Source organism: Gopherus evgoodei, chromosome 2 (genome assembly GCF_007399415.2).
Source record: "Gopherus evgoodei ecotype Sinaloan lineage chromosome 2, rGopEvg1_v1.p, whole genome shotgun sequence".
NCBI classification, from domain to species: Eukaryota; Metazoa; Chordata; order Testudines; family Testudinidae; genus Gopherus; species Gopherus evgoodei.
The window spans coordinates 118757688-118773163 of NC_044323.1; the positions used below are offsets into that span (position 1 = coordinate 118757688).

The 15476-nt window shown below is 38.3% G+C and overlaps 1 protein-coding gene across 3 annotated transcripts in view; it reads left to right on the forward strand.

The window, feature by feature from the left end:
* The window catches only part of LOC115646106, a 65556-nt gene that overhangs the window by 25981 nt on the left and 24099 nt on the right, over positions 1-15476 (forward strand). For 2 of the 3 annotated variants that reach the window (XM_030551601.1, XM_030551602.1), the window contains exons 2-6: positions 7527-7565; positions 9224-9301; positions 11387-11523; positions 13750-13869; positions 14490-14520. In XM_030551601.1, coding sequence (XP_030407461.1) covers positions 9268-9301; positions 11387-11523; positions 13750-13869; positions 14490-14520 — 322 coding nt within the window. In that variant the 5' untranslated portion in view covers positions 7527-7565; positions 9224-9267. Of the gene's footprint in view, positions 1-689; positions 715-7526; positions 7566-9223; positions 9302-11386; positions 11524-13749; positions 13870-14489; positions 14521-15476 lie in introns of all 3 variants that reach the window. The other variant, XM_030551600.1, reaches the window with a different exon arrangement.

A 15476-nucleotide genomic window follows, 5' to 3' on the forward strand; every position in this document is an offset into this window, starting at 1 on the left:
GCACTGTTGACATAAAGATACGTTGAATTGTTTCATTTCTCAAATTGGTGAGTTAGAATATCAATAATAACTTGTTTCTTTGGGTGTTTATTACCTGGAAAGACCTAGCAACAGGTCAATATTTAGTCTTATCCATGTCTTGAAGTGGAAATTTCAATTCCTCTTCTTCCATCTGCTCCCAAAAAAACACTTTCGATGGATTCAGTTGATGAAAACTGCTTTGCTTGTTCTTCATGTTGTGGTCAGAACTTTACGAAATTTTGGCTAGCCAGAGGATTTTGCCAAATTAGCCCAAAATGTTGATTTTTGAAACTACAGCTCTTAAAATTCTAGGAGCTGCTAACATGCAAAAATCAAGGTTTTGTGCGGCATCCCTGAGACCAGTCTATCAAGGCTTAATCATCTTTAAGAATTGATCCCTTTCCTTCAAGTAATACCAGAGTTGTCTTTACATTAACCTTCTGGTATTAATTGTTATCAACACTTCTTTGTCAGCACTTCCAGCTTTTGCAGAAAATCATAAAGGCTGTATACTTTTTACTATGTAAAAATGGAAAAGTTGGCCTTCATTGTAATTCATCTGCAAAGGCTGCATTAAGAAAGTACATTTTTTTCTTTTAAATGGTCTAGCACATTAATGATTTTTTTCTTATTTTATTTTGGGATGACTTACATCTTCATATTTAAAGAAAGAGAGAGCCATGAATGCTTATAGTAAGTATGACATTTTTCTTCTTCCCCTTCAAAGCTTCCATAGGTGCTATCAAATTGTAATTTTGGTATGATTAAATTGCTTTTTCAATATTTCAGCTATTGTTAGCACTTGCTACGTTTTTGTGGTGGTTTTGCTTATTGTCAAATCTGTTCAATACAGTTTAGCATTATGAGAGGAAAAAATCATGCTTTGTGAATCAGCTTGCATCTCTGATACCATGAAAGTAAGTACCACTAGATAATGACACTGATGAAAATGGGTATAGGAAACAGTTTCATATTGTTTTTAATTTGTGCTGATGCAATAAAAACTGAAATAGCCATATCTGTCTTAAGATTAATTTATGCTACTTTTTTCAGTGATATGCTGTGAGCTTAAATGGGTTTTGGTATCCTAATAAAAGCCATATTTCAGTTCTGGAACAGTTTAATTCTTACATGCCTTGAAACTGTAATTAAGCATTTCCATATGTAAATTTCACCTGAGGACCTTTTCGTGCTTGGTGAGGAGGCATCTGAGTCAAAGGATATCTGTTGTCATAAATTGTTCGAAACTATCACAAGAGTATCTACTTACGTTCAAAGGAAAATCTAACTTTTGTCACTGTGTGTACCGCTCTTTAATAGTGTCTTGTGAACAACTATTGCACTCACAATTACACATATACCATCTTGCTTCCCATTCATGATTATTTAGCAAGCCTATAGCCACTACTGTAGTTTCTTGTATGGAAAGTAATAGTAAGAAAGTAATGTATTTTTAGCATTTTTTTAAAGTGATTTAGCAGATGGTACCAAGTTAGACTTACAGCAGTCTGTCTGATCACACTGTTCTGTGGATCAAAGCTTGAGAGCTTCTGAGAGTATGTCTACGCTACCAAATTTTGGTTGATTTTACAGAAGTCATTTTTAGAAATCGATTTTATACAGTCAATTGCATATGTCCACACTAAGTGCATTAAGTCAGTGGAGTGTGTCCTCACTACCATGGCTAGCATCGACTTACAGAGCGGTGCATTGTAGATAACTATCCTACAGTTCCCGCAGACTCTGCCGCCCATTGGAATTCTGGGTTAAGTTCCCAAGGCAAAAACATTGTCGTGGGTGGTTTTGGGTACATGTCGTCAGTTGCCCCTCCCTCCGTGAAAGCAACAGCAAACAATCATTTCACGCCAGACACTAGAGCGATTAGAAGAGCACAGCAAGGTGCGCTGCGCATCAGAGAGGCTTTGAAAACCAGTTTCATGACCGGCCAGGCTTCAATGTGACAGTCGTGTGTTTCTCCTTGATGCAAACCGGCCCCCCTTTGTTGATTTTAATTTCCTGTAAGCAAATCCCCCTCCCCCGTTCGAAATAAAGTAACTATTGTTTTGAAACAATGCTTTCTTTCTTTTTTTTTTTTAAAAATGAGATAATGGACAAGGTAGCCCGGGAGGCTTGGGGGAGGAGGGAAGGACAAGGCCACATGGCTTATTGTAGCTGCACTAAAAATCAAACTGTTTGAATGACAGCCTTCTGTTGCTTGGGCCATCCTCTGGAATGGAGTGGCTGGGTGTCCAGAGCCGCCTTCCCCCCCCCCCCCACTGTTCTTGGGCGTCTGGGTGAGGAGGCTATGGAACATGGGGAGGAGGGGAGGCAGTTATACAGTTGATGCAACGGGGGTCTGTGCTCTTGTTGGCTTTCCTGCAGCTCCAACAGATGCTTCATCATGTCCGTTTGCTCCCCCATTAGGCTCAGCATCGTGCCCTGCGTCCACTCTTCATGCTCACTTAATTCTTTCCTGGCTCTACCACTGAATGCCTCCGTGCATTAAGCTGTGTCCTATCAGTGCGGGAGGACTGCATGAGCTTGGAAAACATGTCATTGCGAGTACGGTTTTTTTGTTTTTGTTTTTTTTGCCTTCTAATCTGCAATAACCTCAGGAACAGAGATGATAGGGGGAGCATAGAAACATTCTGTGATTCTGGGGGGACTGCATGGTCACCTGTGCTGCTGAGTTCATCGCATTGACCAAACAGGAAATGAAATTCAAAACTTTCCGGGGCTTTTCCTGTGTACCTGGCTAGTGCATCGGAGTTCAAAGAGCTGTCCAGGGCGGTCACAATGGAGCACTCTGGGATAGCTCCTGGAGGCCAGTACCGTCGATTTTTGTCCCCACTACCCCAAGTTCAACCCAGCAAAGTCCATTTTAGCACTCCTCCCCTCGCCAGGGAGGAGTACAGCAGTCGATTTTAAGAGCCCTTTAGTTCGATGGAATGGGGTTGGTTATGTGGATGCATTCACTTTTTAAATTGACCTAATGCGGCTAACTTTGACCTAACCCCGTAGTGTAGACCAGGTCTGACTCTCTCCATATATGCTACTCCTAAACAATTTTTGTGGTCCTCTTCTCCCTCTTCTGCACAAAGTATGTGTGAATGTGGAAGAAATACATAACTTTGTGTACCTACAAGTTAACAGGAATGTCAGACCATGTATAGCTAGTGCCTTGCTAATCACAAAGGAAGATTTGCACATTTTGAAGTGGGCAAAACACCAGTTTTTAAGACAGTAGCAGGCACACCACTAAGACGTCATTACTTTTGTCACATATATTAGTATACAGTCTAATATCTTATATACTATAATGGTGCTTTTTCAAATAAAGGAATAAAATAAATTTTAAAGCATCCTAGAATATTTTTAATTTGTTTGCTTAGTTCACAAATTTTGTAAACTGTGGTAGGTCTCCCAGTTTTGATTAGAAATGAATGAGTTTCTACTGTAATTCTATTACAGTTCATTCTTGCAGTTATCCCAAGTTATACAGTATGTGTGGCTCTTCCATTAAGAAAACGTTTTTTCCTTCTGCTTTTTTGAGTCTTTTTTGATTGTGATTTAAAGACCTCTGTGTCTAAACTTGCAGTACTGAAGTGTGACATACTTGCGGTTTAATTTAAGTGACTCTAGGGATGATAAAAATTCCAAGTCATTTTAAAGGAAACCTCTGCCTGTGAAGGAGCATTTACCATAGGAAAAAGGTGAAGGTTTTAAAAAAAATCTCTTGACTACTTCTGTTTGCTTCAGACAGTACAAAACATATCATCATTCTGGGATAGCACAAATATCTGAAACTCTCCTGATTAGTGATGTGCATTTTTCAAAAATTCCATTTTTAGTAATTATTATATAAAACTGGAAATTAACATTGGCAACTTTGAAAACAACTCTACATGTGTTATATAGTATTAGAGTAGAGAGTGGTGTGCATTTTTGAACAAAAGATACAAAAAGATTCTGTTAGTAGCCTACATACTCAGCACTCCAATATCCATGAAGACGCAAGCTCCTAAGAATGTGTGTGTTCAGTGTAGACCCTCTACATAAACACATGTTCACATGAGTTTCCTGGCTATAATCTTGACTGTTATGTCAACAGACAAGAAGAGATGAGAAGCACCAATCTTCACAAAGACTCCATCCTTTTATTCTGTAGAGGAGTCTTACTGATGTGCAACGTTCAGTAAAAGGCACACAACTTTGAGTGGTGAGCTTGAGCTAGTCAGCAGTGAGTAGATTGAGTGGATGATTTATTTTCATATCTAAGTCTTCAGAGAAATCACAGAGAAGTTTGGTGTCCTGGTATCCGTGTTAGTCAGAAGAATTCCAAGATATGTTATACCTCAAAGAAGTGGAAGCTGTGGCAGTGATGCCATGAAAGTGTTGGCTATGTCTTCCTGATTTTACCTATCCTAGAGAATGATGCAAAAAATAAAGTATAATCAGTATTAATTATTTTTCCACAGTGGTCAAGACGACACTAGTTTTCGGTATCTGAACCTTCAGTTGAAGGGATTTGCTGAACAGTTGTTCAGGCTTGCACTCAGACCTCAGTCTGGATAATGAGACAAAATTGCTAATTGAGAGGCTGCTTTTCGAGCAGTTTAAACTTTACCAACTTTCAGAAATGAAATCTACAAACTGAATTTACTCCAGGATCTGGCTTGCTCCCAATAAGTAGAAAAGAATAAACCAGGTTTCCCTACAATATGTGCACATATATTTCTTACAGAAGCACCACTTGTCAGTCCATACCAGCATATAAATGTCAAACCTGGACTATAAATCCTAGTTTTCGGCACTGTATTCTCAAGTCAGTATCCTTCCTACTTCCTGGTTATATAAAATAAGGCTTACTTTTGGACATCAGCTCTGCAGGAGAGACTTTGAACCTGTCTGTCTGTTCTTTATGCTACATCCATCATCTGAGGCCCTTGAAGTATGATCAAAACATTTTGCGCTGTTTTCACGAAGATGAGATGCCTTCAAAGGATCCAGTCTTCAATCCTAAAGTAAACTCAGATTAAACCAGAGTGCATGGAAAAGGCTTGAAATGAGTGGGATGTAAGATTCAATCAAAGTCTTAGGTGAGCCAAGTATCAGAGCGTTTATTCATTATCATACAGCAAACAAGAAAAGGGGGAAGGATGGAGTGGGGGAGAGGGCAAACACCAAAGGCTTCCATAGTGCACATCTTTAAGGTAGCATGAAGATAAAGAGCTAGATCCTAGAGCAGAGTTGTTTCAATTTTCCAAGACAAATTGCCCTCCTTTTGTCCTTTAAAAGAAATGTATATACTCGTTCATAAGCCGAATATGTTTGGTAAAAAAGTGGCTCATCGAAGAGCGGAGATCGGCTTATAAACAGGTCTACACCAAAATTTGATGATTTTAAATTCTATGGAATCATTGAATTGAATATCTAATACAGGGATCGACAGCCTTTGACAGGTGGCCCGCCAGGTTGAGCATCCTGGTGGGTCGAGCCGGTTTGTTTACCTGGCGCATCTGCAGGTTCAGCCAATCGTGGCTCCCACTGGCCATGGTTTGCCGCTCCAGGCCAACAGGGGCAGCGGGAAGCAGCGTCCAGCACATCCTTCAGCCTGCGCTGCTTTCCACCACACCCATTGGCCTGGAGCAGCGAACCACAGCCAGTGGGAGCCATGATCAGCCGAACTTGTGGACGTGGCGAGTAAACAAACTGGCCGCGTGCCAAAAGTTGCCAATCCCTCATCTAATACATTGTCATTTTGTTTACTTGGAGCCCCTCCCTGGGAACAGCGAACCATGGCCACAGGAAGCTGAGGGGCTCCATGCCTGCAGACGCTCCAAGTAAACAAAACATCCTGACCCACCAGCGGCTTACCCTAACAGGCCAGGAGCCAAAGTTTTCCAACCCCTGAAATATAGTGTCGGCTTATGAAAGGGTCATACAGTTTTTGCTATTTTTATCTGTCCATTTTGGGGAGTCTGCTTATAAATGAACAGGCTAATGAACGGGTATATACGGTAATTAAATAGTGTGGTGTTGGATTATCTTTAATAGTTTTTTAATCTCATTTGTTGCACGTAGCTGGTAAGCTTTCTCTCCTGAGGCATAGTGGAGTTAATTGCATTCAAGAGGAAAGATTGTTCTTGACTAGTTTGTCAAGCTAATTGGGTTGACCAGTATGACCATAAAATATTGAAGGGTTTCTTTAAAGAAACCTAAGCTGGATCTCAGATGATTGATACTGGATGAAAGGACAACTTGAAATACAGTATGTTCCCTTTCTAATTTTTTTTTTAGTTTTGTTAACTTAGCATCTTGGAAATATTTTTGGGACTTGGTACTGTATGTTTTATGACTTAGCCCAGAATCCATGATTACCAAGTCTAATTCCCATTTCATTAAGAGATGGTTTAGGGGTGTGGTGGATGCTGCCAAATGGGTGACATGATTATTCTAAGAAGAAAGCTGGTTAAAATATTTTTTCCTTTTGTTAAATTTAAACACTAGCACAGTGTCTTGAAATGGGCCACAAATTTACACAAGTTTTGATATTGAAATCCACTATGATCTATTCTTGAACTACTTACCTGGTACAGATACCAGAGCGAACCAGTACTGCTCACAGCACAGGGTTCCCTTAGTTTCATTAGTGTGCCATAAGCCTATGGTAAGAAAAAAAATTAATATGGCATTTTACATCAGTTTTAAGGCAGACACTTGCCCCAGGAGCTTTATAGTCTAGGAGGAACTTTTAGTATTTTCAGTAAAAGGGTATTTTAATACCACATATTGAACTTTATCAGATACTCTTCTTAGGGCTTTTTTTTTTAAATATGTAACATAAATTACCTTTATACTGGGTATTTATAAGGGGACATCTGAGCATGTGGAGGACTAGGGAGGAGCACAGGAAGGGTGAAAGTAACTGTGCAAAAGTAACACTGCCAAGCATGAAAATATCTGAAAAGGCACTGTAAGGGCCTGATTGTGTAATCAGATCTATGGGATAGACTTGGGAACCCACATGGGGTTTCCCGTGAGTACAAGGGGTCTCGGCCATCGTGGATGCAATTTCAGGACCTAACAGCTTCTGGGCTTTGATCCCAGTTGTGGCTTTTCAAAGCTACCGTAACAAATATTAAATAATGAAAATAACTGGAATAGGAGTAACACAGATTAATGAATTTTTGCAGTTAAACTTTCAAAGAAATGTTTTAGTTAATATTTCTGTGATCCGTACTTGTTGTTTGGCCTGGCAGGGGAAATAATGAAATTTTTAGGTGAACACTTTTTTTAAAAAATTGTTAATAAAAATAGGAATTGAAAAGATACAAAAGCAAAAGATCAAATACCAAAATGGAACAATATTGTTAGTGAGGTTAAATTGAAAACATTAGATCCTTTATTCTATGTAAGACATCGCTTTAAACCTATTTTATTTTCTGTGGTCTGTTGTGCTATGTGAAGAAAGACAAATAACTGTCAAAATAACATTATCTTAGGTGCCCCCGCTCCAGTGATATATGAAACACAGAGACCAGGTAAGAAAATTGAATATAAATGAATAAATTCAACACCAGGGGATCTCAACCTTTTTCTTTCTGATGTCCTCCCAACATGCTATAAAAACTGCACAGCCCACCGGTGCTGCAACAAGTAGTTTTCTGCATATAAAAACCAGGGCCAGCGAGTGTGGAGGGGGTAGCAATCAGAGCAATTACCTGAGGCCCCATGCCACAGGGGATCCCATGATGATAAGTTGCTCAGGCTTCGGCTTCAGCCCTGAGTGGCAGAGCTCAGGGCCGTGGGCTTCAGCTCCATATGGTTGGTTTTTGTCTTTCTGCACTGGGCCCCAGCAAGTCAAATGCTGGCCCTGCTTGGTGGACCCCGTGAAACCTGCCCACAGCCCCCCAGGAGGCCCTGGGTGGACCCCAGTAGAGAACTATTGAGTTACACTCTAGAAAACAAAATTGTTCATGAAGATAGTCTTAAGTTTTAGGAAGAGACAACTCCACTTGTGCACTATCAGACATTTTGACCATCAGTGCTTCATGCAGTGCCTAACTTCTTCAGTTTAAGAAGCTCTGGAAAACGTAACAAAATATGAGACTTCTGATTGTAGGAAACCTTGTTAAATCTGGAATGTTCTTGCAACATGTGATACAGAGCATGACTTTTAGCTCAAGCTGTTGTTTGACTCCTCCAGCAGATGTGTGCAAGTTGGGTAAAACTTTCTCTTAGCTGAGCCTGGATTTTGTTTCTGTTATAAGAGATAATTCATCCCTGTAATGGAGTTAAGAAGATGTATTTTTTTTTTTTTAAAAAAATCCCATTTTCTGTTTACTTAGCTTAATCATGACTGTGCTCTGACATCCTTGGGTTGGGGTAGGGGAAATAGCATTTAGTAAACTACCATTATTGTAATACTGTTTTACATTCCTGAGATTTGAAGGAAGTAACTTTCTTTATGATTAGTTTAGTCCAAGTGCCCAAAGTAGATTTTAAAAAACCTGGTTTTATTAAATAAAAAATGTTGGATTTTTTTAATTAAATTTGATTTTTTTATTTAAACTAAATGTAAGTTTATTTTTAATATAAACATGTAAAATTAAATTTGAAATTGATAGCCTATATTAAGGCCTAAATTATTAAAATATTTAAATACAAAAAATATTTAGTACACATTTGCTGACAAGCTTTAAAGAAAGTCAAACCACTTCCTTTGCTAGGAATTGGGATTCTATTGCAAACATTTTAGCTTGATGAAATCTAAATCTAAACTTCTTAAAAGCCCTTCACAAAATTTTTCAGCCAAGTCAGAGCACTTGTAAATCCCAACATGTCTGTTAACTTTGTCTGCAAATCATTAACTTGGATATGTCAGTTACCTGTATTGAACTCCCAATTTTTCAGGCACAAAATGGGATGCCAGGATAAGTCTGGATGATTAATATAAACTGTTTTGATTTTTTTATAGACTTAATACTGTGTATTTGAACACTGCTAATAAGGGAAATCAGTTTCCCTTGTAAACTAATATTTTTCAATATTTCATAACTAAAATTCACTCTTACCATTCAAAAACCATGGCTGGCAACTCATTTTCTCAGTTCAGTCATATGAAACTGCAAAATGCCCAGTATCTTATGGTAATTGTAATTTGTCTGTCTAATATATATTTCTATTTTGTTTACACCAGTTAAGCGGAAGCTTACAAAGGACATAACCTGTCTGAAAGATTTTATGAAAGATCCCAAAAGAGAGGAACCTCTAGTTGGTATGTTGTGTTTGTGGTCAGACAACTTCCCTTTCCTTGAACTTTAATCACTAGTGTAAGTCAAGTAACATTGTTTATTGCTTTTATATTATCCATATCTAATGCTGTTTGGAAGATCTCCAATAGCTAATATTTTATTACTTTCATCAGTCTGAGCTTTCACTCTGAAGATTGGACCTACTCTGGGAGGCTAGTAGATTATTTGGCATCTCATCCTTGTAGTACTCCATCTCTAGAGGGACACGTTGAACTCCACATGCCATTGTTCTTTCTGTGGTCCTGCAGGAAAAAAGCCAGACATAAGTTTCTTTCTGATGGCCCAGGATTTTCTGTATGATTGTTTACCCTCATGATGTTCCTGAGAATATTAAATCTACTGATGTATACTACAGTTTTTCTCTACTTGATGGTTTTTCCTAGGCAGAGCTTAGCTTCATCAGTTTATTGTTTCCTACTTGCCAGTGTCCTCCATGATCATAGCAAGTGCTAGCATCTTTGAGGAGTACATTGAATTGAGTAATAGGGGCTCTGTTGTAAGCAGTAGGTTTCCTCTATTTGGATCATTATTTCTCCACAGAAGGTATGCTCTTAACTGATTTAATAGAACTCTTGAGCTGTGCAAAATATGTTACCCCTGTTGTCAGTCCTGCAGAAACTTCCACTATCCCTGGGAGCTTACTGCTGCCTTATATGGTATTGGTGTAGAACAAATGTTCAGCGTTGGGGTTAAATTGAGCTACTGTTGTAAACAGTGGGATTGAGAGATCATTTCCTGTCTCACCTACCTCTAAACCCAGCTACTCTGGGGACAGTTTCAGGGAATGCAAGTATTCAGGTTACCTGTGCAACCTTAATTTGTCCCCCTTGCATGTATGCATTATCGTAGTCTTGAACTATGATGATATGGTTTTTTGGTTTTTTTGTTTAATCTTATGACCACTGCCTCATTCCCTGCGTGGGATGGATGATGCTCATTTAGTGAGCAGCTTCTTAGTATTTTGCTTTATCCTCTTGTTCAATATGGGGCCTAGAGCATCATTTGCTGCACATTCACTATTTCAATCCTTGCTATGAAAACAGAATTATTTCCTCAAATCTTTTCTATAGCACTCATCTGAGTGCTTCACAAACAATTTATTTTCATTGTGTAGGATGTATTATCATCCCCATTTTATAGATGTGGAGCTAAAATACAGAGAAATTAAGGTCTAAAGTGTCCACTAATTTTGGGTGCCCAATTTGAGACACAAGTATTTTTTTTTCTGAGTACTTAGCCTTATATATCACTGTACAGGTTCTAAGCACAGTTCCCATTGTCTGCAGTTGCAAGACTGCAACACGTGAGGGAAGTTTGGTTTAAGTGACCTGCTGAGCATCACATAGTAATTTGTGGCAGAGGCAGGGATAGAATCCAATTCTCCAGGATGGTGTTCCAATTCCTTCGCCATGAGATCTTTCCCTTCCTGTGAACTCTTTCCTCATTTAGTACACACCTCCCAGGATCCTACAAACAAGAGTCTTCAGGTCTACCCAATGCTGATACATCCCTAGAACTGTGATCATCCTGTATATTGAATGAGGCATGGATCCTGTGGGAAAAATAGTATGGGAGGTCATGTAATTAAAGACTACATAGGCATGCATAAAGGGGCTGAATTAAGGTTTCCTGTGCAACCTTAATTCTTGCATTTCGTAACTTTTCAGTGCTTGATCTTAACATTCTTTTATGGTATGTGCTTGTTTGCACCCTCTGTTTTTTTAATTCTGGTTGGACATTCTTAAGATTCTAGGTATATGAAATACTGTGATCCTGCTGTGACAGGCAGTCTACCAAAAACAGAACTTTTACTCAGAGAAAAGTCTGTACCGGTGAAGAGAGAAACTTGTGCTAACAAATATTACCAGTAAGACATCTGATCCTTAGTGGACAATTGTGAGGAAATGTAGGAAATACCTAAAATGGATCAGTATCTTTTATCATTGATTCATCATTGGTTGTCCCTACACAACTGAAATATGAATAAATTTATTCATAATTGCCTGTGTAAAGAAATGTAAGTACTTGTAACATTTTTGATTTTATAGGTTTAGAACATGTGGTTGAAATCAGATTTGAAGGGAGGAGAGAACCGCATTATGAATGCAAACTGTGTGAATTTAACACGGAGATGGCACCTATGATAGAACATCTCAGTGGCTATAAACACAGAAGAGCATATATTGTAAGTAAAATTTTATGCATTTGAGTCAGTGCTTAAATACTCTATTACCTATTTGTTATTTTTCTTTTGTATAGTTGTTTATATTGCGATAGCTCGTAGGGGCCTCATTATGAATTAATAATAATATATAACGAATACTAAGGAATCCAAAGCATAGATGAATTGGGAAGACATGGCAACATTTTTACTTTTTGTTATTTAGACAGGTGGTGGTTAGGGTTTGCTCAGGAGGTTGCTAATGAGATAGGGAGCATGTCCAGCTGCACTAGTGACCAAAAGTCATTGCTATCTAAAAGGTGGCTGAAGTGAACAGCCAGTCATCTGCTCAGTAACTAGTTAAGGTATGGTCACTGAGAACCTTGGGCAACTCCTCGTATATCCAGACTTGTGGTTTTCTGGACCCCATCAGTTGTGAAAGAATATGTTATGGCACAGGTTGTATTCAGAGGATTGGCGAATGGTGATGAAGCCCATTTGTTGTTCCTGATTCAGTTAGATCTCTTGACTTCTTCTCTTAATCCAATAGACTTGTCATTCTAGCAGGTCAGATTGCCAGGAGTGATCAGTAAATCTGTGTACTGAACTGGCTTCTGGGTGTAAATGTGTTTAATTTATGATTTTTAAAGCCTTAAGTGATATAGCACTCTGTTGTCAAGCACACCTCTTCTCTATTGCTTGAATATGGACTTGCTTTTAGTCCCTAGTGTAAGTCTTATACACCAATGACTCTATTGTAGTGATTTGAGGTTGACAGGACTACCCAATTTGTGAGCTCAGCTGTGAGGAAAGTGGATAAACATTCATAAAATAGTCCAATAACTTATAACAAATTTTAGTGGGTAAAGGAGACCAAAGACTGGATTAGTCTTAAAAAGTCTGCTGATATAACACAAAGACTGTAAGATCATGTCTGGTAAACAAGAGGAATGTGGGACTGGAAATTAATGGACCAGAATTAGGTTTAATAGTCTAATGAAGGCATGGGTTGTTCTGTCCATCAGGTCTTTTTGAGGTCCCCTTTTTTTTTTTAATTAAGACTCTTAGGGGAGGCTCAAATTAACATTTGGAGAACCCATGGCCTGAATGGATCAATCTATGCCATTGTGATGGTTACCTCCGACATCTCCTTGGTTGCCCAGGTCCACTGTGATACCATTGGACCGTCACAGTCCTGATTCTGATCAACGTCCTGACCAGACTGGACCAGAAAGAAGGATCTAGATGACATTGTCACCTCCAACAGCTAAATCCCCAACACCACCTCCTGGTGTGAGAGACTTGGGTTCCTGCTGTCACCCATTCCCATGTGTGGTGTTTTCCTTTTTCACCCTATCTTTCCCCCCCCCCCCATCTGTTACTTTTTACGTTTTGTCTAAAAAAGAATCTGGCTTAGCTGGCTAAGAAAATTCCACCTTTTGCAGTACTATTATGAGCTCGGGTCCAGGAGAGACAGCTATAAGCAAAACCCTAAACAACCCGATGCTGGTACAAGTTTCAGGATGGCCCTGTGTTTCTCTAGTAGTGAGATTTGCAAGTAAGAATCAACACCAAAGACAGAAGCTGCATTTTCTACCTTTTATTATTTTCTTTCCTCTTTTTTTATGTGTGCGCTTGTCTTATTTTGTCGTCAAGGAAATGGGATCAGACTTTAAGAACAACAGCAGCTCCAACCCATCTCAGCTGCTTTTTCTTCTCCCTGTATCTCTTCCTCCATCTTTAATACTCAGGGTGGTTTATAGAAAAACTTTCTATGGTTATAGTGAAGAGGAATAAGGGATACTGTTAAAATGAAAGCCTTAATACGTTACATTGCAAACTTTTCTTTTCCATGTCGTCAATAAAGGTTCAAGAATTTTTAGCAGTGTTTGTCATGGGACTAAGCAGTCTGAGATCTCTCTACTAAAACTCTTGGAGCATGTCACAACAACTCCCTTCTCTTAGTCCATCAGAGCCCAAGTCTGGTGGCCTTTAGTACATTGTACATTGTTTCTTTTGTCAAGTGTCTTACCTGAGTGCGGTATAGTGTTACAATTCTGTAGTGATGAAAACGAATAAAAAATGATCATATTAAATCACAATTAGTTATATTCTGCTAGAGTAAATGTAGGACCATAATGTCTAAAATCTTGCTGTTTAGTTTTCTCCACAGATATTGTAAAATTTTCCAAAAAGCATAACTTGTCAGATTTAGTATTGAAATGGTCTCAAACCTTTTTTCACTGACAGTCTAAAGAATTTCCAGATAAAATGAAGAAAAACACACCAGGCGTGAAAGAGGACAAAGTCTCATTTCTCAGACGGATAGCAAGAGAGATAGAAAAGGCTGAAGGTTTAAAAATGTATAAGGTAAATTGGATAAGTTTAAACTAGAAACTAAATTTCTTCTTTGGTTCTGTATCCAGGTTCAGGCAAACTAGATACTAGGCCCTATTAAATTTTTAATTTTTAAAGGTAATAAACTCTATTTAATTTTACAGAGTGCTTTCAGAAAGCATACATCGTCCTGAGTCAATATTTCACTTAATGCTGATCAAAAAATCAGGAGGATTCCTTAAAATTTCACCAAAACCTTTTTGCTGTTTTCACAGAAATTTAGAACTTTTAGAATCAGAAATTATCCAGCCAGTCCTGTTTTCAGTGATAAATGTTAGGTATATTACATTAAGATTCATAGTGGCAAAGGGTTGTAATTAGAATCGTAGGATCTTAGGAAATTCTTGCATCTCAAACTTGATTCTTTCAGAAAACAAGTGCTAATTTGTAAGATTGCCTGGTAATGTTTAGCATTTGTTAAATTTAAAATTGTGGTGCAATAGGTAGCGGTAAATAAAGGTATAGTGGGATGCGTTCTCTAGGGGCTCCAGTTTCTGCTGGGCACAGCAGAGGAGTTGGACTGTGGGGTAACAACCAATATTAATATGTAAGCGAGAAAGTCTTATCTAAACAAGCCTGTTTTTGTTTCCTAGACTGAAGGTTATACAAGACCCAGTATATCTTGTAAGTTTGTCAAATTGCGTGAATATAATTTTAATATATTTAAAATAAAACTTCAGTAAATGAATATTTGAACCTAACTTGAGATTAGAGAGAGCCACAAAAGTTAGTGATTACCTAAAATGTGTACAATTTTAGAGCAATAGCTTTGGTATGCATATAATTTTCTGTTTTTAAATCCTCTAGTGTTTTTAATTAGATGTGCAAAAAATGATCTTATTATATTTTTCACATTTCTGAAACATTTCGAAAATAGTGAAAATGCATCTGGCAGTATTGAAGATATGCAGTGTTGCTGTATGTGTGTTGGTCCCAGGATATTAGACAAGGTGCGTGAGGTAATTTTTTTTTATTGAATCAACTTCTGTTGGTGAAAGAGACAAGCTTTTTAGTTACACAGCTCTTCTTCAGGTCTGGGAAATGTAGGTAGTGTGTCACAGCTAAATAAAAGGTGGAACAGATTGTTTAGCACAGGGGTAGGCAACCTATGGCAAGTGTGCTGAAGGCGGCACACAAGTTGATTTTCACTAGCACTCACACTGCCCAGGTCCTGGCCACCGGTCCAGGGGGCTCTGCATTTTAATTTAATTTTAAATGAAGCTTCTTAAACATTTTTAAAACCTTATTTACTTTACATACAACAATAATTTAGTTATATATTATAGACTTATAGAAGGAGACCTTCTAAAAACTTTAAAATGTATTACTGGCACGCGAAACCTTAAATCAGAGTGAATAAATGAAGACTTGGCACATCACTTCTGAAAAGTTGCCGACCCCTGGTTTAGCATAAGTAACTAACACATATCTAAGATATAATGTGAACTATGTGTTAGCTACTTATGCTAAACAATCTTTCATCTTGTGTTTAGCTGTGACACTAAGTACGTTTCCCAGACCTGAAGAGCTCTATGTAAAGTTGAAAGCTTATCTCTTTTATCAACAGAACTTGGTTCAAT